Source organism: Labrus mixtus, chromosome 7 (genome assembly GCF_963584025.1).
Source record: "Labrus mixtus chromosome 7, fLabMix1.1, whole genome shotgun sequence".
Taxonomy (NCBI): Eukaryota; Metazoa; Chordata; class Actinopteri; order Labriformes; family Labridae; genus Labrus; species Labrus mixtus.
Window position 1 is genome coordinate 2204849 of NC_083618.1, and position 24502 is coordinate 2229350.

At 37.8% G+C, this 24502-nt stretch overlaps 1 protein-coding gene across 2 annotated transcripts in view; it reads right to left on the reverse strand.

Annotated features, from left to right (window-relative positions):
* The window catches only part of cpne5b (copine Vb), a 138826-nt gene that overhangs the window by 100246 nt on the left and 14078 nt on the right, over positions 1–24502 (reverse strand). For both annotated transcript variants that reach the window (XM_061042039.1, XM_061042038.1), the window contains exons 2-3: positions 8209–8249; positions 7832–7878 (exon numbers count right to left, since the gene is read on the reverse strand). In XM_061042039.1, the coding sequence (XP_060898022.1) occupies positions 7832–7878; positions 8209–8249 (88 nt within the window). The remainder of the gene's footprint in view (positions 1–7831; positions 7879–8208; positions 8250–24502) is intronic.

Below are 24502 nucleotides of genomic sequence, written 5' to 3' on the forward strand. Positions count from 1 at the left end.
ATACTGTTGACATCATGGTTTGTTAGTTTTTTTATTAACTAGGAAGCTACCATGGCTTTTTGCCCTGCAGGCCAACATATTGAATGATTTTGATGGCTGACAGTTAGGCGGTCCCTGCGGCTGGATGAAAGAAGTCCTGATCACTACTGATCTGCCGCCAAAACGCCACAACCAGGGACCAACACAGTTTAGTGTCTCGTGCCTCATGAGGCTGTTCATTGTTCTCTTTACAGTTGTAAAAGTTAACAGTAACACTTTATAATAACCATCATCAATAGAGGGTAAATTGATAGTTAATTAACCAGTTAATAGTTATTTTACTTAATAAACAATGAAATGATAGTAAATTATGTTTGCTAATTATTTGTAATGCTATAATTTATGTTTTTTTTAACAGTTTATTGTTGCACCAAAGCAGGTATACAGATGTATAATACTGCAGTGCGTAGTAGCCTACCTATTTTGTTTTTGTAACTGTGTTTGTGTGTGTTTGTGTGTGTGCTTGTGTTGAGCATTGCGATTAGTGTAGTGAGTGGTTGCAAGTATTGTTGCTATAGATTGTTGCAAACACCCACATTGCTAATAAGCCGCCTTTGGTGGCTGTGCTTACAAAACAATAGTAATGTGACATTAAGATTCAGTTGGCAGCCCCCTTTACTCAAAACTTCTTCCTGCGCGTCTGATGTACAACAAGATGAAGATTTATGCCAAAAGAAAACCAGATATACTTTACAAAGTCAAAGTCTTTCTATGTGATTTTTCACACTTAAATATAATATAAATCAAGTATATCCTCTGAAAATAACTCTGTGAGTCATGACTGTCTACAATGGGTGTAACACCCGAGTCCCACTGTCTGTGATGTTTTCAGAGTTTTCAGAGTCCTATCTTCACTTTGTTTATATCGCCAGGACAGCCGGCTGACTCCTCCCCTCGTGTATAAAAGTTGTTTAATTGAGGGACTAGAGAAAAGAAGAATAACATACTGTACTCACTGCTTAACTGTGTTTCTAGATCACGCTCATTTCAGGTAAATTTACATGCAGTGTGAAGATACGAGCATAATAAAGATCGCTAGCATTAGCATGCTAACACAACAATGCACCGCATGGTGTTTTGGTTTCATGCTGGTGCTCAAGGGCGACATCTGCTGGATCAAAAAATCACATATAAAGCCTTTCAACAAATCGATATAATGTGGAAATATGGAAGTCCTCTGTTTCATGTATCAAATGTTTGTGATCTTTTAATCTGCAGTTTTTGTCTTCCTCAGTGTGTAGAAGTTACAGTCAACGTTACAGTCACATTGTTTTTACTGATTCACTGACTTTTCCATCTTTCTTCAAGAATCTTCACTTTTTAAGTCAGCCTCCCTCCTCTCATACTGACATACACTCACACACATACACCTGAACATTTCAATCCCTCTAACGTTTGGGTCGGAGACATTTCCCCTCACAGACACCTGCTTACTGACAAATCAGTTTCATTTTTAAAACTAAATCCTTCATTGATTTGGTTACAACTGGAGTGGTGTTTCAATTTAGGCAGTAATCAGAGTCAGAGTCTTCCAGTATGGTGAGTCTTGCCTGCAGTAAAGATTTAAAATCTGATATTTTAGATATTTATCTTTGAGCCAGACATCCCCTGTTTATTGGAAAGCTGCAAAACTCCCCATTTTAATTATTGGCCAGCCATTACTGTAAGTAGGAGTTGATGTTTCTCTATAACGTGAACAGCAGGTAATGTAGGTGGATGTGTGAGATCTCCTCGTCCTTCAGTCGGTGTTGTAAAAACAACAAATTCAATTCAGTGTGGGCAATAAGGACAACACAACTCCTGTAGAACTTCACACTTCTTAGTTTTTACACAGTGTTGAACACCTTTTATAACCTGTGTTTTGAGGTTTTATGTTTCTCTATGTGAACTCACCGACTGGAGATCTAAATTTAACACCAGTGAGGGAGAAGAGTGGAGGCAAAGGAAACCCAGACTTTCTAAGAGACCCTGAGGTGTTGATGAGGATGTGAGCACATGTTGGCAAAGAGGCAGGTGATGGAGAAGATTAGCTGATTTTTTTTCCACTCAGTGGAAGAAACAATTCCATGCTGGAGAGTTTGTTAGATGCTGCTGGGGATAGCTAATGAGAATCTGGTCCGCTATGTCTCGTTCCTGCTTTGGTGTTTTTGAACCACATGGTACCGGCAATCATGCTTTTGAATGGAATACTTAAAAAATACAACTGTACGTCTGTAAATAGAATTCAACAAGAATCTGCATTCGTTCATTACTAATACAGCCAAATAGTCATTTTTATAGGCTAAAATTGGATAACCTATAACAGTACAGTTACTTGTATTTGCATGTCCATAGGCTGGCCTGCCAGCTCTGCCATTAGATAGTCTTAGCCTGCAATTCATTTGGGGCGCTTTAGTATAACCAGTGTGCTCCTAACTTACTTAAAAAATGTGGCCAATCAAGTATACATGCGAGCAGTTTCAGACCTAGCCTGAATCTTGCTAGCATACTGTTAGCTGGTTGTAGCTAAGACCTGTTCTATTTACCAGAGCAAAGCAGGGAGGGGAATTTCTTTTTTCAGGAATTCGTCAAACCCTCCAACGCTTTACAGAGAAACACACTGTAGTTACATCCTGTAAAAAATATTTTTTTGATTTTTAAAAAAAGGGTTATGTTAATTTTTTTCAGCAAGTGACCTTGATAAAAGCAGGAAATTGCCCTCCAAGGTGTCCATAATCATATGAACCTGATAGGCTAATGGACACCTTGTCAGATAAAATCCCCTGAAAATGTCCTTAAAAGTCAGACACAGAACAAAATACTCAGACACATACACACTGTAAGTGAGACTAGGGTGTAAAATAAAACCCCTGCAGAGGAGAGCTATAACAGGACGTGAGTCTAATCCTTCATTATCTTTGTGCCTCTTTTGTTTCAAACCTGAGCAAAATGTCATTTTCTTCTCCCCTGGAGCACACAATAACCACTGCCAATGGATTTGTGCCTTATGAATGTCCTGTAGCTCTGTGGACAACATGGATTTCTCTTCTCCTTGTACTGCTCTCTAAAGATCATCCACACAGAAACTCAGTGTGGATGATGTTTTGTGAAGTCTTGTGCTATCACAGAGGAATGTTGTTAATTAGTAGTGACTTTTCCTTTTCGTTTTGTCCTGAGTGAAAATGCGCAGGGGGTGGGTTATTATTATTATTACATGCCATAAGTGTAACCTAGCTTCATGGGAAAATGAATCCCAGAGTTTGTTATACATGCGAGCCAGAGCTGTGCCATGTGTTCTGATGCAACACGTTAATAAAAACATGATTCACAGAGATACACACACACACACACACACACACAGCACTACACACATTACCATAATAACAGTGTGATGTCACAGGTAAATTAGATGGTGAGAAAAAGATGAAAAAGGTCAGCCTTGTCATATCTTCTTAGAACTGCTGTAAATTAACACCATCCACCTATTTCGTTGTCCTGTTTCTAAAGCAGCGCATATATGATCAGAGAAAAACATCACCGCTCATTTGAAAGTGGTCTGGGATTTCTTTCTCTAGCTATTGTTTTTACAACCCTGTACTGGTGCTAGCCAGTCTGCAGTGCACACAAAGTGTCAATTTCTGGCAAATCTCAAGGATTTATGTTAATATCCAGTCTTATAGGCTCTGATTTTGGGGTGTTGGCATCGCTGGATTTGCATTTCATGTGATGACCACCCAAAAAGATCATACACACAAAGAAAAAAGTAATTGGAGCCTCATAATGTTTTACTTTTCCTGATATAAACCTGCCCGTTAGCTGAAATCAAATCTTAATAGATAATTTAAAATGTTTTGTGTATTACGGTAGATTTAACGAGGCGTAGTTAATGCACACCTTAAGATAAAACTGTCTGAGGCTTATACTACATGCACATTTTCATACTTCCCTTCTTTTATGTTTTCACTCAACTATCTTTTCCTGCAATATGTTTACAGACATACACAGTATAACAGTTACAGTAAGTTTACATTGTTTATGTAGCAGCTTCTCTCTCTTTTTTCTCGTCAACGCAGATCTCTGTCAGTGCTCGCATTACTCCTCAAGTTGTTTCAGTCAATAATACTTGAAACTGTCTAAAGTATGTTTGAACTGCACCAGCTGATTAGACCCACATGGTGAACATCTCTGACTTGAACATAATTGTCATGCTTCTCGATGCTTTATTCCACTTCCAGAATTTTCTCTATTATTTTCAAGAAGAATAAATTCTGCTTTTTTTCCGATATTATATTAATTTAAAAAAAGCTTATACATACTAAAAGGGTTTATGTCTTATTCACAACAATCATGTTGTTCAAGTACAAGCGCTGAGATGAGATAAGTTTCCTACACTCTTTCAGACATCACCAAATATGCTGAATTCTTAGAGGACACCTGCTAAAATCAACCCCAGTGTTTAATCTCCCCAAATGTGCGTTCCCACCATATAGAGCAAAGTACAGAAGTATCAACATGTGCAGCCAAGCAGCACTTATTCTTTAGTTAATTCATCTTGCAGAAATGAGGGAGATGTTCTTCATCTACAGGAGACCTCTATATAGAGCAAAAGCTGCATAAGCATGACGGACATTATGGAGGTGTGCCACAGGGTCCTGTCAGAGGATGTTATTATTTTAGCATCCCCAGTGAGTCACCTGTTTGGCTGAGGTTTGAAAGGCAAACGGTTTTACACAGCATTTTCTGGAGCCTCACTAACACCCACCTTCTCTTAACAATATGATGATGGATGTGATGGTTTTAGCTCCTCCAGCTTTAAATGTCCCTATTTATAGAACAAAAGCAAAGCGAACATGACATAATGAAGTTTGACTCGAAAAAATCAATTTGAGCGAAACCCTAATTATATGAATTATGTTCGGTGCACTGATAGGAATCACAGCTTGTCTTACACAGAGTGGTTGTGAAACTAGAAATAGTGTGAACACGTTCTTAAAGGGAAGACCTCTGCATATGTATGTGCCTATGCTTAAAGTTATCTTACATATTTTCACACAAACAAATCACATAATCCCCCGCAGTCCCTCCACCGCACAACCATCTGCTTTAGACTCGTAAAACACACAAGCAATACATGAGGGCCATCTGACTGCATATACATCAATACATATGGATTACATTCAAATCTGTTGCATTATAGAGCCAGAGAGGAGCAGTCTGTTATACAGTATCTGAGACCACTTGGAGACGTTGACACTGTGGGATGTGATGATGTCACATGAGGGGGTTGATCTTAAAGAAAACTACGGAAGTGTCATGGGAATGTGTCGATGTTGGAAAAACATTCATACTGTTTAGCCGTTTTCACATATGCACTCTGGATAATATCTAGATATTTACAGGAGGACCGCTCCAGAGATTCTCCCGACCTAGCCGTTCACATATGCTCCTCACAGCAGGGGACTTTCCCTGTCAGAGGGGAGGGGGGGCGGGGGATTTCCCGAGGTAAGACGTGACATAAAAAAACAATGCGGAAGTAGCGGCCGAAGCAACTAGTGATGGGAAGTTCGGCTCTTTTCAGAGAGCCAGCTCTTTTGACTCCCAAATGGCTCTTAATTAAGGATCTTTTGTAGCCTCATATTTTAGCTTAACTTTGCAAAAATGAATGGTTTGTGTGTTGAAAACCCTTTTGTGTGCATTTATTCTGTTACAAAAGCATTCTTACTCTTGTTTAATATTTTAATCAAACTTTTTAATTGCACAAATACAAAAATGCAAATACAAAAAACTGCAAACAAATCCACAGAAGGATCACCTCCATTACAGCATCAGCTGTAGGATTTCTCCTAGCAGCATCTCCTGTAGCTCTTTCATCAAAGAGCCTCCAAACAGGTTTAGAGGTTTAGAAATTTTCGGCTGAACAAAGAGCTACAACCAATTCCTTTACTTTCTGCACGGTTACTGGCCATGCTGGCCAGTCAAAACAAAGTTCTGCCATGAGCAGAGCTGGGGCTAACCCACTGTGAGAGCTAAGTGGGACTGGGAGCCGGCTCTCACTCGATGAGTTGGCTCTTCTGATTCACTACAAAGCATCGGCTCTCAGAGCCGCATCTTTTCAGCATGACACATCACTAGAAGCAACAGAGTCCGCTACACGACGTTATAATGAGAATATTTGCCTCTAATCAATGCTATGTGTAATCCAATGGAATGACAACATCCACTAAAGAGTGGAGAACAACATACTGATGAACAGAAGACAGAATGCAGCCGTTTAATTACGTGCACGGAGATCGTAGTGGTCGCGTGCAGACACTTTAGCCGGTCACTGTATATAAAAGTCATTCTCTTTCTATTGGCTCGAGTTGAAATCTCCGGAGTATATTCGGCCGCGTTCAGACATCAGCTCACTTGGATTTTCTGCGGATAAAATACTAGGGGTCTGGCCGGAGAAACTCTGGGTAAGGTCTGCGCGAAAAATGCGTCTGTTTGCGTTCACACATAAAAACCTCCGGGTAGCCAAATCTCCAGAGTTTTTCAGGAGATTTCCGTATGTGTGAAAAGGGTTAATGACACGACAAATGCAGACGCACACACACACGCACGCACAGGTCTAGTGTAACATTCTGTTTCCACCACAAACTTGCGTCTCATCTGTAATAAGTCTGACCCGTGTTTCCCCCTGCCCTCTGCCAGACTACCATGCATGCCCTCTACAGTATCTTCCTGCACGGCGTGTTTTCCTCCTGTTTGTGTGTCCATTATTGAACTCTGCTTGGATTTTTTATTACTTTGATTGTTTGTGGATCCAGGACAGTAGAGAGAGAGTGGGGAATGACATGCGGGGAAAAGGAGCCACATGTCGGAATCGGAACCCTGGCCGCGTGCTACGAGGACCACAGCCTGCATACATAGGGGCCCGCAAGCCAACCACTAGACTACCAGCACCCTCTTACTGGATTTTTCTGCCCTCCACGGCTGCCTCACTGTAAATTACCTACTCTATCCAGGTAAATAGATTTTTTCTTACTTACTGGTTTTTGTGTCTTGAACGTTCCTCTGCGTATGAGTACAATAGTTTGGTTACTAAGAAAATATTGTCTTATTCTTAAATGGGGACATAAAAACAGGGAGTATTTTTATTATCTGCCTCATTTGGTAACTTTTACAATAACTATTCAAGTAAATGGTTAGTTGTAGTATTGACAGTACTTAAGAGGGTGGTTAAATCTACAACTATAGGCTTTATTATAGAGGTCACTGTTACCTTAGTGTTCTTAAATTAATATTGTGTTGACTTAATCAAAAGCTATGTTTGAACGGTTATTGTGATTGAAAAGCAGAATGATTTGAACTAAAAAAAAGGACAAACAGTTGAATGATAAGTAAAGAGAGTGGTTTGGATGTCTGCATTAACCAAAAGGACGCACAGTGAGAGCTGTCTCAAGGCCTCCCCCGATGTGCTGTGTAGGCACCATAGTGTCAACATATTGATCATTATATTGTTAGGGGGGTTTTCTTTGTTGGCTGAAGTGTCCAATTAGAGAATATTTCCGTGGCATTTTTCAGACAACTGATGGCTGAACAGCTTTAATGAAGTGTTGAAGCCAACTGCTGCATGCCCACACAAAGGAAGAACGAAAATGTCTTCACTAAAGCCCCCCCCCCCCCCCCCCCCGCCCACACACACACACACACACACACACACACACACATACTCATCACAAGCACCCGGCAAGCCCCTGTAGGACATACTCCCTTTCTTCTTATTGGTATTAGTGTTAGTATTTGTGTGTGCATGTGTGTGTGTACTCACCTCCCGCCACTGTTTGGTTTCAACACCTTGCGTGTAGAGCACGCACACTGTGAAAAAGCAGAAGATAGCGACAGAAAGAGGTAGAATGTTTTGAAAGAGAGACAAAATGAGAGGCAAAACAGAGAGAGGCAGTCAGAGAAAGGCAGGCAGATTCCAAATGGGAAATCAATGTGGAGGGTTTTAGCTCCAGTACAGTGAACAAACAGCCCTGGCACTGTGAAAAAAAGCTAAGATTTCCCAATACACAAGGCAACAAAACCACAATGACCACAATATAGATAAAGAGGACAAAAAGCTTGATTTGGTTCAGTTGCTGTATTTGCAGTTTAGAGGAAGCCAATGTGAGGACAAACACTGAGTCTCTCCGACATACTCACATGGGTCTGATTTGGAGAATGTGTCTTTATCCAGCAGGTTTCTGGAAAAAGAAAAAAGGGAATGGTCACTAGTGTTAGTCAGTGTCAAGACACTCGTGTTCATGCTGAAATGTTTTTTCTCATCGAGGTCTGAAGCAGTTCATTCAAAGCCATCGTTGGGGATTTTTTTTTTCTGTTCTGATTTTTGGATTTTGTGTGAAGACACTCCATAATTTAAGTGCTACACTAAAAACAGGCCAATGCTGACTAAATATTTTGCTAAGGATGTTGTTGTGGCATCATATTTCTTCTCTCACTCTCTCTCTCTCTCGCCATCATCACCATTTCCTCTCTGATCATAGAGTCAACTGAAACATACAACACTCTAAAATGTCAATATTTTATTAAGCCCTGCACCCTCTCCTCAGCTGAGATTGTTACCCCCACGCTTGGCATCAAATGTAACCCACAACAAATGGAAATAGCTCAGAGATGTAGAAAGAAAACCAAGCGGTGGGTGGCAATGTAACTTAACATTACACTTTCTTCAAAACAGGAAGAAAAAAAAAAGGCCTTCCACAGCCTGAACTGTCAATCTTCAATAGTGACTGCTGATCATTTGTTAAGTTACGAGACGTTTGTGATGCTTCTCATTCAATGCATGACTCAGGTTCTTTCAGGATAACTTCACACTAGAAGATTAACGGCTATTTTAAAGGAACTTCCATGCCAGGTGTTTTCAGTCAATCTGATGAGCATCTACTGAGAATGAAAAAGGGGCAGAGCTGCGTTTGAATGTCTCACAGTGACAACACAGCCAGCCTGTCACTCTCAATTTGCAAAAACAAAAACTTGAAATTACTGAAAATGTTTGAGTGGATAAGTTACCATGACAACACAGGAAGTAAATAAGCCTGACTTTACCATATGATGGATGCTAATTCATTTTTTTTTTTTTTTTACATGCAGTCAAAAAAAAATCTGGTCTACTGTTATTTTGTTGTTGTTCTTTTGTTTTTTCATTGTCAAGTAAACATTATCATCATTTTGCCTTTTGTCCTGGTCGATAAAGTTTTTATTGTCAGTCTTGTGGTCATGCAGCATGGAAACACAAAGGCTGTGTCCGAAATCACACACTACTCACACACTATTGTGAAACCAGTATACAGCTGATGGTCACTACATCATGCATTGTGCAGTGGCTTTGATGAAGGCAAAGTGATGTTTAACTGCTCTTATAACGTACCGACACACAGACAAGAGAAGCAAGCAGAGTACACAACATAGAAAACATAAAACAGTTCATGTGGCGGCCTTTTCAAGAAATCGAGCAGCTAGAAGCGTACAGCTGCAGGTGTAACACAGCTGTAAAAGAGCATAATTTGTCATTGTCCAGTAAGGGACACAGGCCAGCTTTAATAGAGTAATATGTTAACTACACTGTGTAACTGCACATTCACAGCTTATTCAGTAACACTTTATAATAACCATCATCTATAAAGGGTAAATAAGGGTAAATAGATAGTTAATTAACCATGAGTTAATAGTTATTTACTGTTAATAAACAATGAAATGATAGTTAATAATGTTTGCTAATGATTTGTAATGCTATAATTTATGTTATGTGAACAGTTTATTGATGTTCACATTATAACATTTCATACACTTTATGAAGTGTTTGTTAATGATGACCAAATGATTTATAAACCTTTAAGAGATGGTTTATAAAACATCTATAAACATTTAAGAGATACATGGACCAGATATTTGTTCATGGTTTGTAAATATTTTATAAAGCATCTATTAACATTATTAAGATGGTTATTATAAAGTTGGAACTGAAGATTATAATCCCTTACTGATACTTTGTAAAGCATCTATAAATATGTTTTAGATAGATAATTAATACTTTATCAATGATTAATAATTGGTTTATAAACCATCTGCAATCATTTTCTGGATGGTTATTGTAAAGTTGGAACTGATGTTTATAATACTTTGTAAATGGTTCATAAATAATGTGTAGCGCATCTATTAACATTATTCGGATGGTTATTATAAAGTTGGAATTGATGTTTATAAACGTTAATTGCTTTATACATGGTTTATAAACCATTCATAAACAATATGTGAATGACTATTATAACGTTTCAATTAATGCTAGTAATATTTATAATTAATGAAATATTAAGTGGTTTATAAAACATCAAGTAACACACATTTATAAACAGAAAGTCATGGGACTTCAAAAAAAGGTAACACAACAATTGAGAAATTACGACTTTATTTTAATGCAACCGTATGGGGCCAGAGAGACACAAACAATTAATAAATTGGTAAAGTCAGATACATGGTTGCTGCTGCTACTTCAATGTTTCAATGATTCGACCCCTACAATTGTCGCTTGCAGCTATATTTGATTTGTATCTATTTGCTTCTGTACCCTTCTTAAAGTTTAGTAATGGTCTAAAGTATTAGAATTTGATCTTATATGTTGTCATCAATGTGAAGGTGGACCAATATCAAAAGAAACTAGATTGTTAAGAGCCAGAGAATTTGAATATCAATAAAGAGAATTTCCACACCAGAATGAAAGTTTGAACCTGTATATTAAATACACAAAATATGGTTCATACATACATAGATAAACAGGTATGACAGATGTGAAAAATAACAAACTAAATTAATCAAGTGCGAACGAAAGGAAAACCCTTTTTGTCCCTTGAGTTTAGTTTTCAACCGTTGGGGCCCTTATGTGTGTCAGTGTTTGTCATACCGCACGATGAGCAAGGAAGGGAAAATCCTTCTAAAGTCAAAATCACAGTCACGATCCGTCTCGCCACCCAGCCAACAGGACTGGGAATCTGTGCAATCTGGAAACACTGGAACCTGTGAATATCTGGATCTGAGGACAATCTGGAATCCGTATTCCTCTGTGGACCTCGGGCTGTCCGATGATTTCCAACCTGTCACCACAACCTGACCTATAAATAAGGCCAGATCATTTCTCTCAATTATCATTCTGTAATCAAATCAATTGCTACAGGCTACTATGAAAATAAAAAGAGCTTAATATTTCAGTAAACCCATAAGGCAAATCAAAATATCAGTTTAGTTGTACAACAATTCTTTTCAGGTATCAAAACTGTAAAAACGTTAATAGACAAACTTTTATAAAAATAAACGTCTAATTCAAGTTACACAGAAACTGAGTTACATTAGTAACTATCATAAATAAAATGGCATAAATTGTATAGTGGAAGTTAATATTCATCAACATGAATTATTTCCTCACAGGACTTTAACTATAGTAATGTAACTTTGAGGCATTAAGACGTTTACGTGCTTAAATATAACTCCCTGCACTGGTAACAGTGGAGAGAATGAACTAAAAATAGTCCCCTTTAATCACTATAAACAAATAAAACACAATTAAATGTAACAGATATGTCATCATTCATTTAACAAAACACCATAGTCAGTAACCCTTTAATAACCAACAGGCAAAATCATTATCTTTTCCACAGGCAATAGACTGTATCACGCTAGTTTTATTGTGGCTGATGACCATATAAGCATTTTAATACCACAATCTCACATTAGCTTTGAACAGTTAGCACTTTAACATGACCATACCCATTAGCGATAATTAGCATATATGCTAACTACTTCGGCGCTAGCCAAACAGGCTCATAAACAACTCACCACTGAAGTTGAATTCACTGCCTTAGCTCAGCGATGACGGTGGATTCAGGCACAGCTCTCCTCAGTATGGGCAATATCAATTTAGAATTAGTTCGATTTCATTAAATATGATTTCTCCTCTCACCAAGTGGGTAAATGCAGCTGCTCATGTTACAGCGGCAAAAGAGCGAACGCGGGAGTAAAAGAAGGCGGAGCCCGAGCGAAGGCTAGCTGATAGCTGATTGGTCGGCTCACTGACTTATAGAGTTCACTGATTGGCTCACTTGCAAACTCATCAAATCACTCAAAGAAAACAATAGAAAATGAACCCTTAGTATTGACTTGATCAGACAGCTAGATATGATAGTATTTGTTGTTTCAATCATCTTCTTTAGGCATAAAATAATTTCTAACTATCTCAATAACTTTATATCTTGAGTTACACCTCCACTACATATGTTATTTTTAAAATAGAGGAATGTTTTTAAAATTAAAGTGTCTTAGTTAAACCTGGGCTACACTTAGCAATATCATCAAGCAGGCGTCCTAAAGAAACATTATATTGTTTTTTACCCAGCCATTCGTTCCACTCTATCACAATCAGGTGATCTCTTAGTAGGTACTCGGTGCGATTCTCCCTGACTCTTTTGATGGTCTCCTTCTAGTCAATATTAACTTAAAGGTTTGTAAAATATAGTGTTTTCAACACTGTTATTGGTGTGCAAAAACATTATCTTCTATCGGTCATCTATGAAACATTTAATGGGGCGCACAAACAGGGCATGGATAATGCTTTTAGATGGTTAACAAACCAATTAATATTCATTGATAAAATATTAATTATCTATCTAAAACATATTTATAGATGCTTTACAAAGTATCAGTAAGGGATTATAATCTTCAGTTCCAACTTTATAATAACCATCCAAATAATGTTAATAGACGCGGTCCATGTGTCTCTGTAATGTTTATAGATGTTTTATAAACCATCTCTTAAAGGTTTATAAATCATTTGGTCATCATTAACAAACACTTCATAAAGTGTATGAAATGTTATAATGTGAACATCAATAAACTGTTCACATAACATAAATTATAGCATTACAAATCATTAGCAAACATTATTAACTATCATTTCATTGTTTGTTAACAGTAAATAACTATTAACTAATGGTTAATTAACTATCTATTTATCCTTATTTACCCTTTATAGATGATGGTTATTATAAAGTGTTACCGCTTATTCAATTCAATACACACATTTTGCTCCTGTTTTAATCAGAGTGTATTTGTTTCGTTCAGGTAGTTCTACTTTCTACTCATAAAGGTATACACCAGTGTGGCAGGAGATAGTAGCATAGCCCGGTGTTCTGTTTGTCTAAATGATAAGAGAGCCTCTTAAACATGAAACCACAACCATAAAGTGTGGGGGGTGCATTTACAATCTTGCATGTACAAAGCTGATCCACTTAATGTGCACAAGCCCGTGCTCATTAACACATTCTCTTACTGCCAATTTTGCAGAGCAGCAGGTTAATCAGCACAGAAAATGATGGTGTTTCGTCACATCTTGAACAATAGCTGATTAGCAGCATGTTTTGCATTTCCTGGCAGCTCAGATATCTCTCAAACCTCCACTCACTCACTCAGTCACTCACTGACCCACCTCCTTTTCTGCTGTAGTGTTCAGTAAGTCCAGTCACACTTTTTTGTATTAACGTGAAAAAAGAGTTATGCTATAGAAAACGATTTTGTGAGATTTTCCTTTTAGAAGACATTTTATTTTTCTCTTCTTAAAACTTTACTGGTCAGGAATTCATGCATTGTTTGAAAACTTTCCATTTGAGAGTTTTTCATTTTTGGTTTCCATCTTTTTTTTATCTTTGATTTAGAGCCCTTTTAAAAAATAGAACACTTCTCACATTATATTGAGCTTGTTATATGTGCCTCTCAGGCCCATAGACACACATTAGAAGTTCTCCCAATGACTCTGCAGATCACAAAAAGACAACTGGTAATCTGGATTTGGTAGTCTTTAGAAGTCTGTACCGGAAAAAAAGGTTGATCCTCTCCAGCTTGTCTGAGAGAAACAAAGAAAAAAAAGTGAGCTGGATTACGTGATCCTGAAGAGCAAATCTCCAAATCAGGATCTTTCTTATCCAGATTAAACCTTTTGAACAATTGGACCCTAGACCCAAATAATGAAACTAAAAGAAATGTAATGTAATTACATATATCAATTTAGCAATTAAGAGGATCAACCAAAAGTATATTGGAACTGTTTACAATATTTCAAAACAGCTCTGAATTCATTTATTGTAAACTTCAAACCACCAAAGGGTTTTCAATCTTTTTTTTTTCCTCATGCACACTCTCTGTCTACCTTGTTTTCTTTCTCTCTGTCTCTGAGTATTTCTGAGCCATAATCCCATGCATTTACTATAAATCTAGCCTCATCTCTCCACCTCAAGTGTCCATGTAGCCTCTCCATCATGCTTGCTTGACCTTCTCATAATGTCTGCCAGAGGCTACTGTGTACCTTACACTATTACCCTTCATGTTTTCTTTTGCTCCCTCACTCTCTGCAGTGACATGAGAGCTCTCACTCGAGGTGCCGGAGCCCGCTGCTTTCTCTTGATGCTTTATTCTTTTATTTTTTTGTGTGTTTCATTTCCTGTCAGGTTTCTGTTGTCATTAATCTTCAGCTGTGTTCTTTCATCAGCCTCGGTCTCTTTTGATCTTTTCTCCGCTCCTCTATTTCTTCAACCCTCCCTTTATACCTTTTGAGAGCCGTTGGAGAAGACAATTACTGATTAAAGGAGAAACAAGAAATCCTGAAATCTGGTTCAACATTGCAAAGGCGGTAATTTTTTTTGATGTTGTGTGATTGTCAAAGTGCCTATCTGTCAAAATGTAAGCTGGTGAGTTCGAGGTTCCAGGCAGGAGTGTGTTACACACAAAATGTGATCTTAACTGAAAAGATAATTAGATTTGGAATAACTAAAGCGAGAAAATTCACTAAGCGAATGAAAGTGCTGACCTCAAAAGTTATTTCTTCCTTGTCAGACTTCAGAATCAAGTGCTAAAATGAAGTTGAAGAAAAAATGGCTGTTTTGTGTTAATAGTTAATCACAGCTGTATGCTTACTGTCTGAGGGTTGTTTTTTTTACAAAGAAGTGGGTGACTTTGTAAGAATTTCATCAAATAATGAGCTCTGAATATATGTGCTGATCAAAAAGAGAATAAAGATTGTTCCATTTTCTAGTAAAAAAAAAAGTGCTAGAGCTAGCTTTAGCTAAAATAACAAAAAGCTAGTGCCCTGCATTACACAGCAGACAGTTATCAAGCAAAATAGACCCAGCTGGTTCTCTAACTGTATAAACTTAAATCATTATAAGGCCATATACTGTGGTGAACCATTCCCTCCCAAAGAAGCTCAATGTAACTCTGACATGAAGCGTTTAAAATGGGTGCTGCAGTCCAAATTCAAAACATTGGAGAGCGCTGTCTCTCAGTTTATATTTCACATATCAGTCCTTTAAGTAAATTAGAAAAGGTTCACTACCTCTAAGCACAACAACTTGAATTGTTGAAACTTTATCATTATCAAAAGGTGGCCTTGACATAACTAGCAGTGCTGGTTTTTGCAAACAGATATCCAAATACTCAACTCTAGTTAGCTCCTGCCTCCACAAGCTAAACATTAAAATGCTGTTTCACATGATGAGAAGTGTTTCCAAGTTTGTATTAACATTGTAAAACTGTAACTCTGATAACTGACAAATAAAGTTTGAGCACAAACTCTTAATAATGAACAAGTGTTCTGTCTTTTCTTATTTTCTGTTTCTTTATAAAGAGAGAGCTCTGGAGACAGGAGGAGGATGCTATTTTTTTTCTCTCCCCTTCTGAAAATTATACATTCATACAGTTGGTGTGGGAGTTTAGCTTACTTTTAATTTATTCTGACTGTATTAGTGCAGCAGATCTAGTTTAAATCCATCATGCCTATATAATCACAAGCTAGAAATAAACCAAAGCCAGGGTGTATGATGTTGACACTAGTGCCTACGTTATTCTGTCTATAGAATCAGAGAGGAGTCATTAAGTAAATGTCAGGGTGATCCTTACTGTACATCCTACTGGAAACTCTGTCGGCGTCGCAGGAGCCAATTACAGATACAGTATTTGTGGTTTCTTATGATATGACACATTGTAGTGTGAGAAAAAAAACAGATTTTTGTGGCATCCAAAGATTCTCCGTGTGCTATATTTAACTTTAATTTGGAAGTTCTCTCGCTCAATATGTCATAAAAACCTATTATACACTAATAATGGCACAGTTTCCTCTTTCCCTATAGATACTCAAGTGCAAGCACAACCAAAATATAGCCATAGTTGTTGTAAAGGGGTTATACATTTCAGTTTTAATATTTGGTGGCATGATTTTTTTTGGGTAAATTCCCCATCATATTAAAGGAGGAGCTTTGTGGTTTTAAATGTTCTCCTGTTCTTTGAGTGGAGAACTGTTGTAGTGCCAGACGTTGCTTTGTAGAACAGAAGCAATAACATTTAAATGTTTCTGTTATTACTGAATCTGGACTATTTGTTTTTGTGTGTGCGTATTTGTTTTGTGTGTATGCAGTGCAGATATTATCACCCAAGCATTCAAGCATCCCACCAATTATTCCAGTATTCTCTCCCTGCCTCCCTCACCTTCCTCATTTAGACACTGTTTTTCCCTGCACGCCGGTCCAAAATGAATCAGTCCATATGTTATCCACCCCTGCCTCCTCTCTATCTCTGTCATTTCACCCCTTGTTTATCTATCGCCTGTGCTTTATCCTCTCTAATGGTCTCTCAATTATCTGTTGGTTTAAACATAGCCTCATATTGCTTTCACCCGTGAACTTCCGCTCTTCTCTTCCAAATGCATCACTCAGTCAACACGTTTGTATTTCTTATATTTTAGATGTGAGCAGCATCCAGTGTTTAATTACTCCATCCGAGTTGACATCTACATGCCAGAGATCACAGGATCAAATCTCAATGCAAATTGGAGATGGGGTGGATGTGTGAGAAAAACAATTTTATGTCAGCACCTTTATGAATATTTAAGGCAAATATTCATTTTGATGAAAACAGCGCTACACTGATGTGAGAAAAGTTTTTCTGGCAAAAAAAAAAGAAGTTATTCTGGCTGTAGCTTAAGGCAGTCAGTGTTATAGTTGTGCTTGACTGGGGGTTGCCAATCGGGCACTCTGATTTATGCTGGGAGGGGGGGCATGAAGTTTGAGTGCACACAAAAATATGAACGGCATTAATTTATCATTCCTGTCTCCACATTTCAATTCTACTTTAACTTCTATCTTTGATTGGGAATTTGTGTTTTAGAATCACTAATAGAAAATGCATGACGTTTGAATTCAAGGGAATATGATGGGCAGCAAACTGCGTCCATAACCCGGTAAACAAAGTTTATATATGTTTAGAAAGTGTTACATTGTTTGAATAACATTACATCCTCACCATATGGAGTACATCCTCTTTATTTTTTAATTGGGTTATAGTCGAGCAACTGTGATTTGGTCGAGCCGGTCCTTTGGGAGACGTGTTTCCATCTTTACATGAATGGTAGTAAAACAGGCTGCTTATACTTTGGATCAAATCATCTTTACATTATTTTCTGTAGAGCATGATAGTGAGCATTCTGTTGCCATGGCAATGTTTTTCTTATGAAGGATTGTATCCAAGTTATTCCCAGACCATAAGATGAACAATAAGCTTTTTAATTTGCAGCCTCTTGATTGTTTCACAGCTTTAACATATTCATAAAAAACTAAGAAAACACTTGAGAGGCACTCGGTTTATTTCATTACAAAACAGTGCGATGGAAACAAAACAAATCGTCCATAATTACAGCTTAATTCAACATTATTTTAACTACAAAAACACTGCAAGAGTAGAAAAGTCATCAGAAATTATTTTTACTCGTCACTAGGAAGAAATCATTTTCTGCTGCTTTTAAATAATTAAGAACATTTGGTGCCATTAAATAATTAAAAGTTTCCACTTTCTGGTAAGTTCTTTGTAAAACTGGTGCTTTTTATACAGACAAAAACATTTCATCTACAGCTCACTTATGTTGACTGCTAAATGATTGCAGTTTCCCCTTTGTTTAAAATGTATCAGGTAAGCATGAATCTGTATGCGTTGATTTACAACTCCTTTATGAAAAAGCCCATCTGCTATATGGCCTCTAGTTTTTATAACCCCAAATAAGATGTGACATCCTAATAACAATGGATGAGTGTACTATGCACCATTATAGTATGCTACCCAAATTGCATTTGTTAGGAATAAGCATTAAAAAGAAAAGATCCTAGTATTTCTCATGAAGAGAGTAACCTTAGGAGCAGGGACAGGATCACGATGTTGTTAATGTGTCCGAACAAGAATGCTTTGAGCACCTTTGCAATCTATTGGATTATAGTCCCAAAGCCCTGCAACAAGACTCCAACCATTGTGTTGCCATTGTTTTATATGATTGGGTTAATAAAAATGTAAATTCTCAAATGGTAAACTTCAGTGGTGGAAAGAAGCAGACTTTTATTAGGGACAGCTTTTATTCCTTATTCCCCCCCTGCATCCTCCCTTAATGTGTTCGTTTAACTGCCTTTATTTGTTCATGCTTGACACCTGTCTGGATAATATTTGAGACCTGGCCAACTCATGCCGGCTTTTATATGAACATTTTATGGTGCTTTAAAGTTCAGCAACAATTTAACAAGCAAATAAATTGGCATCCATGTGAAAGGATACTTTGATATAAGAATACACACTACCGACATGTAACTGCAGCTTTAAATGTGCCTCTCAGAACAACAATACACTTTTCACCAGGGCATCATAACAAACACCACAGCATGAAATATTTAAAATATGTCACCAGATTTGCATTATAGGTGTTGCATAATCCATTTCAAATGGATCAGCAATACTACAGGGCTTTCAAACTAACTTCCTGAAACATAGCTGCATGTATCCTATGTAAATGAGGTTATGAAAAGATCTGAGATGCGCAGAAGCAGCAGAGGCAGGACTTTTTGGTATGTATGTCTCTGTGCGCAGGGGAATCTGTGAAATCAAGAGAGCAGGATTGTGAGGGGGAAAAAAATCAAATGTAGGAACAAGAAAAGAAGGGAAGAAAATGTGTGTCAGAGAAAATGTGGGGGGGGGAGTGATTGAAAAAAGAGTAGAGGAGGAGTGAGGGAGAGAGAAATGAAGTCCTCAGGGATCAGATCAGAAATAGACAGAGAGGGAAACAGAGTTTCTCCTGCAGGGGGAGAGGAAACAAGAAGCCCCCTGTTAGACAGCCTTTATTTACAGAGATCTGACACAAACTGTAGTAATTAGACGGCTCCCTGCCTTTAAACCTGCAGGATGTCCATCAGCTCCTTTTCCTTTCTTCTTTTTAAGACGTGTTTCGAGAAATGATTCAGAGATGATTCCATTTTGCGCTTGGAATAGAGCACATGTCAGCATAAGTTGGCTGCTAAAGGCTAATGATTAAAATTTTGGGTGCTCAAATAGTTGACTCAAATGAAGACTGCACACTCTTATAGGGATTCTAGAGGCATTCACTTAAACTGTTTGGCATCTTGTACACATTGAATAAATATCAAACTGTGAGGATTGGTTTACAGTCTGTACTCAAGGTTCATGGAAGCCACCGTGCCTATAGCCGACATCCTACATCATGTACTAAAACAATGATTCCAACACATTATTCCCTGGAAATCAAAATCCAAGAAAAGCAAGTGAATTGCATGATGTGTTTTGAGGATGAAAGGTTTCCATCGAGGGTGTATATTCTGTAGAAGGAGGCCAGTTTGTGGGTGTAGAATGATTCTATACTGTATTCATACAGCCCAGGCTCTGTGCTTGACCTCTTGCTTGTTCACAACAAAGAACAACTCAAGACTAGGGGAAGACAGTGTGTGTGTGCGTGTGTGTCTTTGTGTGTGTTTGTGTGTATGTGCGTGCGTGTGTTTGTGTGTGTGGTTACTAAACCGAAGTAGGGAAAATGAGACATGTACCATGACACTGGGGTTTATCATATTGTACTGTATATTAGTAGGGCTGTCAAACGATTGAATTTTCTAATCACAATTAAAAGCTGAAATCAATCATTAATCTTGTTGAATGACATTCTGAATCACATGTTTAAAATCAGATTATTTTGCATTTTAAAAATTGTTATTAGGCTTTTATTTTGTATTTTTGCCTTTAGCTAAGGGTACTTTACTTCCTGTTGGGATACAGACCTGCTTTTATTTTACAAGATAATAAGGAACTAGTGGTAGACCGAAGGTAACAACATCAACTTAACCACAGACATAGGAACTTATTATGGACTCTTTGATGATATGAGACTCATATCACTTTTGACTCATCAACTGAGCTGTCTGGGAGTTTTTTTGAAGTGAAATGAAATTTAAAAAATGTAACGCATTAACACTGACAATCCTATAGGCTATATTATATAAGAAAATCTTAAAATAAGCTCAAGTATGTGGTTTTATTTTGTAGGCACACCAACCCATTTCAAATTCATTTTGGGGAAAAAAACAAAACGAAAGCATGATGCTGAATCGAGACGAGAAACGACTTTATTTATATCCTGAAAGCCTGATAAATTTGAGACTTTCATCATGCAATGACAATTTGTCACCCTAAAAAAGCAGAAAACAGGCAAAGTGTTTTTCTCAAGGCCATTGGAGCTGGGATGGATTATAATATGAAGGTTATCTTTACTCGACAGTGAAAAAGTGTTTCCTGTGAGACCAAATGAAATGGATGTTTGGTAGCATTTGATGACAGATGCACGGCGAGGTTAATGAGTAGGGAGGATGGAGAAGCAAGTTAAAAAAAGAGGGAAGATGAAACAAGAAGCAAACATATGGGGGAGGAAGAAAAGAGGTAACATAGAGGAAGCAATAGAGAAAATGTGGAGGTGGAAGAATGAGGGTAATCTGTTTATAGGAGCGGGAGAGGAGTGTTGGGTGAAGCATTATGCAGCAGTGTTATTAAAGCTGGAAGAAAACCCCTCCGGCTGATCACTGTCTTACCATTTGTATTTTCTTATTATTTTCCTGCCTTATTTTTGTGCTAATAACATTATATATATCATAAATGTGTCGTTGAACATCCAAATATTACTGATGCCATGTAATCCATTTCACTCTTGTAAGCATAATCGTTTCATAAATATATATCTCTCATCATCTCCATACATCTTCACTGTAGTGCTGGCATATAGCTTTAGTGTCGGATCGATGGCATAACCAGGCAGGATCGTTTTTCCCACCAGCTACTGAATTATTCAGGCCAGGACTTCCTCTGGGAGATTCCTGCTCAGCCTGCCAGGCAGAGACAGAGAGCTTGCAGCTTGGCAGGGAAGCTCAGGATCATGACAAAAATTCCCAACAGCATAGGTTTTGCCATCATCCAAGCCCCCCATAGGTCAGAAAACGAACACTATTCAAAATTGCAGCATATGCCTAAGACCCTGACAAACTGTTGGTTCTTTGATCATTTATAGTCTGCAGTATCTGAATTTCTGTGAGCTACAGGATGTTGTTATGTGAGATACTAAGTTGTAGAAAAGGAACCACGTTTTCTTTATAAAAAACAGTAAAAAGTATTACACAGCACTTTATGCACCGCATCAATTCAAATACTTGCCATTGAAAAACTTCCAGCTCTTTGTCTTAGTGAGCGCAGCTTGAAACTTCAGATGAAAGAAAAATGGAAATAATTTTGAGTCTGTACTGTAAAAAAAAATGATATCCAAGGAGTTTAAGTTTTGAAAGTGCTTCTAAGTAGGTCAGTGCCAAATGTGTGGTTGTGTCAGGGAAATGGGACACTGTAGAGACAAGACATTGTCAAGATTGTCAAATTTGCAACAAAACTTTTTGTTAAGGTTTACACAGAAGATCATTGCTAATCTAAAATAATGTGTCAACACTAGTTCACACTGGAAACAGAGATCTCCGGCCAAAATGGTAAAATCTTCCCATGTTTTCTTTACCTACCCCTCAGACAGGCTCATTAAGCCGATGAGATACTTGCTGACTAAAAGTTTTGGGACACTATTCTTTGATTCTGCAATGCTGTTGGCTAAATGCTTATGAAATGAGCAGCAACAGATTAGGGACTTTTTCTCAAGTTTTTCTTTTTAGCCTTTTATGCTCCTTAAAATAAACAATTACAAAGTACAACTAATGCTGATGGGATTTGTCATACCCTTTTTTGAGGTTTAATAAACCAAAGTTTTGGACACAGAGTTTTTGCCTCAATGAAGGCCATTGATGAAATAGCCAAGGACTTCTCACTTTATCACAATTCAACAGGTGAAGAAAAACAAGCTTCCACTGCTGACTGGCTCCAGTATAGGTAATAAATCCTTCCTTCTCTATGTTCACAGATCAGACATGGGTCAAGTTACAAAATCCTTTACTTGTCAAATAAATGTTTAACACAAAGGCTTATGTCAATATAGTTGGTCACCAAAGTCAGGGTTATTCCTCTTCTGCATACCATTCATAACTTGTTGACCAACGACTTGTCTTGACTTGACCAAACTGGTGAAATGACATTTCAACAGACCAACATTGCCAACCCTTCACTGCTACCACAGCCAAACACTGAAGATATCCTCTAAAAAATGAGGGGTTATACAATAAGAAAAAATGGCTGTTGAAAGTTTATAAGGACTTACAACTGTGGAAATAGAAAGCAGATTTAAAGGCTTTCGACCAATAATATCAAGATTAGAAAAGTTGAACAGCAGAGTAATACCTTGTTCAGAGGAAAGCTAACAGAGAAATGTATTCACATCTTTAGTTACAGTCATTTGTCTGAATCACAATCCTCAGCAATAACTGTCCTTAACCATCACAAATACAATCACATCCTTATGAATGCAGCAAGGACAGCAAGTTATGCACCGCCACACACACATAAACACACGCACACACAACAACAACAAGCCTGTTTTCCCTCTGGGGTCGGAAGCTCCATAATCAAATCCAGTTATCTCACTCACGCAATTTTCACACCGCTCCAGCTTTGCTACAGCACACAGGACCATCGTCCCAAAATCAGTCAATCCTTTACACAGAAAGTCAAAATTCAATCATCAACTCAGCGACGTTGGTTTTATCATGTATCACTTATACAAGTTGCTGACTAGCCTGACAAAACTGGCATTGTTACCAATGATGACATCAGAACATTTTCCTTCAAACATGTAAATTGAATCTGATGTTTTCTGGGTAGTGATGACAAACCAGCTTTTAAGGAACCACAGGTAAAAAAAATATGAAGAATTTTGCTGCCACATTATCTGAATCAATGACATGATTTCGGGGGGAAAGCATCGTATAGATATAACTCCAATAAATATATACGCTCTCAGTTTTGGAATAATGCTTGGCGCCTAACCCTCTGGTTAACAAACGATATTCAGAAGAAATCTTCAGCATGTGCTGTTCTTTTGTAAGTCTGTGCTTAACAAAGCTACAACCGAAGAAGTTGAATGATATCAAATCTAAAAACCCTTTTAACATAAACATATCTCATGATCTGGTTAAATTGGACACATTTTGAAAATGGTGGTGGAGTACATTGTTTTCTGCACACCAGCTTCATCAGATGCCAACGGAGAGAAATCCTGCTAGCTCCAAACCCGAGGCCATTTACTGTATCTGCAGCAAGCTGGGCTAATTAGCCTCTAGCAGATTCTAATTTTAGGCCCCACAGACTTAAATTAGCAACACCATGTCAGGAAAAAAAATGTGTTTGAATAAGCACGGTGCAATTATTGGTAAGCTTAAAATTCCTAATAAAGTGCAACATGTGCAGTGAAATTTGCAGAATATTTTGTACCCAGCGAGCTCAATCAGGAATATCCCAGCACCTGTGTTACTGGCAATCCCTGTCATGCCATTTAAAACAAATTAGATCCTTGAATTTGATGAGGGTTAGTGTCTTGCTGTGGACATGGTCCCAGTGAGGATGAAAAGGCTCATCTCTCTAATAACCAGGTGATGTTAGCTGTCCACAGCTGTGACTCACTTTCCTAAATAGCACTGACTGAGAGCTATTAAGCTCCCATTACTCCATCACATATGCCGAGGACAGATGCTTCAATTGCTGCACAATGGGTGCAAGTCATGCTGCTAAACGACTCCTCATGCCTGCCTTGTTTATCAGAAGGTTATGATCCACAGAGGTTCAGAGCATTGTATTTTAAAGTAAGTTTTTCTGGGAACAAACACAGGTAAGTCTTTGAGTTGACTTTGGAAACTAACCTGATATTTCGCAGCTGAAAAACGAACACTGAATTGATTATCTCTGCTGGAGGATGTTTAGATATGCAATTTCACAAATATCTCACATGTCAAAGTCCTGTCAGTGATTTATTACTGCACAGGGAGCAAACCTGTAATTTGGAGAATACATAAACATGCTGCCCATGAACAGTACAGAAACTACATTGAAATGCCTATTTACATTTGGTGACAGTAAAAGGAATAATGGTGCAAGTTAATGCAAATCTACTATGCTG